This window comes from Pempheris klunzingeri, unplaced genomic scaffold, assembly GCF_042242105.1.
Source record: "Pempheris klunzingeri isolate RE-2024b unplaced genomic scaffold, fPemKlu1.hap1 Scaffold_196, whole genome shotgun sequence".
Taxonomy (NCBI): domain Eukaryota; kingdom Metazoa; phylum Chordata; class Actinopteri; order Acropomatiformes; family Pempheridae; genus Pempheris; species Pempheris klunzingeri.
In genome coordinates, this window is record NW_027255099.1 from 1,929 (window position 1) to 6,106 (window position 4,178).

Here is a 4,178-nt window from a genome sequence, read left to right on the forward strand (position 1 = left end):
ATCAAGGTGTATCCCTCGTGTTTTTTATGCTTCTCTTTCCCCATTAAATGTCTCATAATTCAATTAAAGCATAGCAACATAATATATCTCATACGCATATTTAGTAAAATCATTTATTATTTGTTATAAATTAAGTCTCTCAAAGTCTACTATCCTCACTCTCTTATTCTAAGTACTTTTATGTATGCTATTTCGATAGATTATCTAGATAAATAATCTTTTATTTACAATAGATTTGATACTATAAACACGAGTTATAAAGGACCTACTGTAATAATACTACTCTTATCATAGTATATTTTTAATTCTATAATCATAAAATAAGCATAGAATTTCTAGAAAAATTTGGTTGAGTAATGCATGATATAAAACAAATTAAAGTGGAGCCCACTTTTTTTATGTACTACTACTAAAAATATGACATTATATGGCAGCTAGATTAGTTATCGTGATTAAAACGGCCCATATTTTGAATCTTGCACCTTGCGCCAATTTATTCTTGACAGAAACATTTATACATATCTTTCAACGTAACGAAAAAATGCAAATAGCTAAAAGAAGTAAAATCATAGGCTCTTGAATAACTTTAAATTATTATGCCGATTAATTATATTACTATTCTTGGAAATTATAAAATAAACTTTTTACATTCATGAAATATTGAAATTAGACAAATACTGAACGTTTTTGTATTTTAAGTAAAGAAATTTTTTTTTGTTTAAAGTAAAAAAATCTATTTGTGTATTAAGATTTTTTTATCGTTTAGATTTTTTCTCGAGCTTAACATATTAAATAGGGCTTCTACAGGAATTAATTGTCGAGCTGTTGATACATATTTAAGTGTTAAAATAAATATTATATAGCATGCTATTTCTCTAAAATAAAGCTATAAATATATACATGCTTAAACTACCATATTAATAAATTATTTTTATACATAAACTTGTGAATATAGGTGAACCCATAATGTATCCCCAAATTAATGACCTGATAGATTTATTACATGAAAAAGAAATTTCTACATTCCTGGTAACCAATGCTCAATTTCCAGATGCAATCAGGTTATTTTCTTATAATTTAACAATTTTTTTACATTCAATCCATATTTGTATATACAGTAATAATTTTTAATAATATAGAAATTTAGTACCAGTAACTCAAATGTATGTGAGTATTGATGCAAGTAATAGAGAAAATCTAAAAGCAATTGATAGACCATTATTTTCTGACTTTTGGGAACGTTTCATTAGTAGCTTGGAATATTTACGAAAAAAAGTAATCACTAATTTAAGCATTTAATATATGTTGTATACACTAAATATAGCAACAACGTACAGTGTATCGTTTGACATTGATTAAAGACTACAACATGGATGATGTTGGAGAATATGCCAAATTAATTGAAATAGGTCATCCTAGCTTTGTTGAAATTAAAGTATAAGATATGCATCATTTTAATGTAATTATTTATGCATTTAGGGTGTTACGTATAGTGGGTATACTAATAAACAAGAAATGACAATGAAGAATGTACCTTACCATAAGGATGTAGTTGATTTTGGACTTGAATTGGCTAATCTACTAGAAAATTATGAACTTTGTGTTGAGCACGAACATTCTAATAGTGTTCTTCTTTCTCATAAGAAAGTACTTTCTCATTTTCTTAAATTGTTTTCAGAAACTTTAATTTATGTAAATATTATACATACGATGTTTAATAATAAAATATATTAGTATTAAAATAGTTCTAAATGGATTATTATATAAACCGTTTTTTATACATGTGAAAAATATGAGTACACATATTAAAAGTATATGAACTCTGTAAATGTTTTAAAATTATAGCAATAGGTTGATTTTAACTTCTATATCAAGGGCATATTCTTTAATAATATATCATAAATGTCACAAAACTTCAGTTTACGACTTACTCGAGAACTGGATAGATTAAGGGATATTTTATACATGTTCTATATGTCTTAAATATTCTCAAAATTTTTACTGTTATTTTTATAGTTTTATATCAATGGAAGTTGGCACACATGGATTGATTACGATAAATTCCAAATTCTAGTAATTACTTATTGTTATGATGAATAATATTTTTTTCCAGTATAAAGATTGGAAAAACGGCAAACTCAATGAAGAAAGTGACTTTAACGATATGAGTTACATCAAAGAAACTCCTGAATGGGCTTTGTTTAATTCAGAAAAAAGAGGATTTGATCCAAATGATACTAAGTTTGAAAGAAAAAATAGGAAATTAAATATAAGATAAATATAGTTGTCGTTAACATTTTATACGTTTTTTTCATCGATTGGTTAAATTGCATTTATTTTTTATAGAAATAAGTCTTGTTATGTTGATTAAATATATAATTCTTAAATATTAGATAATTAGCATTTAAAATAATGGATTAAGGAGCCTTGATACTTATGGAGTAGTTTTACATCTATAAAGAATCTAGTCGCATAGTAACCATAGTATGTACTAGGAGGTATTTTAAGTTGATTTATACTTATCATGACGTATTTAGAGAAATCATACTAATTTCATAATATTAACCTTTACTGAATACGAAATTGTTTATACGTGTGAAAAGTTAAAATTTTTTCAAAAGGATTTTGTTTATTACGTTAAAGCATATGAATGCAGTTTATTATTAATTAAAATCTTAAATGTTTAACATAGCAATTTTTTTGACATTTATGCACTAGTTTTTGAGGGGAAATTTTTTTCTAAACTATGAAATTAAAATTTTTCTTTTAACAAATTTTCGCGCTATTTAAAATATTTTATCTTTGTTGTATGCTTAAATCTAAATTATAAATTCAAAAATTCAGTAGTATGTATTTTTTTCTTAATTATTTAGGATTTTTGAGTATTTAGTGGCTTGAATCTTTACTTTGTACTTTGTTGCTAATTTTTTAATTCACCTAATACTACATTTAAAATAATATTTCTGACAATAATATTTCAATGAATTTTCTTTTATAAAAGTCAAGACTAATTTATTATCTGCATGTCATAACTAAAAGTATAAAATATTGATGTTTCGTATAGCAGTTTTTGTCATTATAGCCTGGATTTATTATTATTTTAAATTTGTAATTTGTGTAATATATTTTTTGATAATGATTTAAATACCTATTATACAATTTAGCTGTCCAACTTTAAGATTTATGGACACGAATAATCTCAAAAAAGTTATTATAGGTTTTTATGAGGCAGCATGAATTCTGAATGTCAAATAGTTGAATTCATATAACAAACGATAAACTCACAATCTAATTAATATTCTTTAAACCTATATTATAGGAATAAGGTATTTGATAAATACTTAATATTCTCCGAAATAAGTCAAGTCGTTTCAAGTGGATTTCTATGTGAAGATTTAAAGGTCTCATGTAAGATAAATAATTATATACAATTCTTATGGAGAAGCAAAAATTAAATTGGCATAAAATTTGCGTACTATGAATTATGAAAACGTTTAATTTTTTAAATTTGTTACAAGTGTGCTATTTAATAGCATTTTTTTTAAAAGCGAAAGTTATATCTCGCGAATGTTAACTTTGAAGTTCACAATTTAAAAGACCGTTGGAAAATCTCCCAAATAAGCATATTTTATCACTTTTTATTAGGTTTGTGGCTATTACAAGAGAATATCAGCAAACTTAAAAATCACCAGTTTTATCAAAAATTTTCTTAAAGTTTTGAATTAATAATGTGAGATTCCTAGAATCATGAATCGTTTGTTAAATAATCTAGATTTTATAATTATTTATACCTCATATGGGTGGATGATATAAGAGATAATGGTACGAAATATGCTCTTAAACTTACTGTTTTTAGGTTCAAATACTATATTCTATGGCTAAATCCAATTTTTTAATTTCCTTTTATCCTACATTAGTGGGAACGCTGAAAAATGCGTATCCTTGTAATATCTTATGGAACACATAAAAGAAGGAAAAAGATTAAATCAAATGTGAAATCAGACGTTTTTACATTAGAATATAAAAGGGGATATAATCTATCATCATCTTTGGATTAATTTTAATGTAGCTAAAGCCCCAAGAGAATAGAGATCAGTTTGTCATAGTTCTGATGCATGCTAATGTTTTTTCTAAATTTATTCAATCAAGTTACTAGGATACAGTAATTAATAACAAAC

The 4,178-nt window shown here is 24.9% G+C and overlaps 1 protein-coding gene across 1 annotated transcript; it reads left to right on the top strand.

Annotated features, from left to right (window-relative positions):
• Nucleotides 1–955: 955 nt before the first annotated feature.
• Nucleotides 956–2,278, top strand: LOC139225420 (S-adenosyl-L-methionine-dependent tRNA 4-demethylwyosine synthase TYW1-like; the record flags this gene model as incomplete). The annotated part of the gene is made up of 6 exons (XM_070856262.1): nucleotides 956–1,061; nucleotides 1,140–1,275; nucleotides 1,325–1,435; nucleotides 1,480–1,647; nucleotides 2,017–2,073; nucleotides 2,114–2,278. Coding segments are annotated over 6 exons (743 nt in total), but the record flags the coding sequence as incomplete, so codon positions are not given.
• Between the last annotated feature and the right edge of the window lie 1,900 nt (nucleotides 2,279–4,178).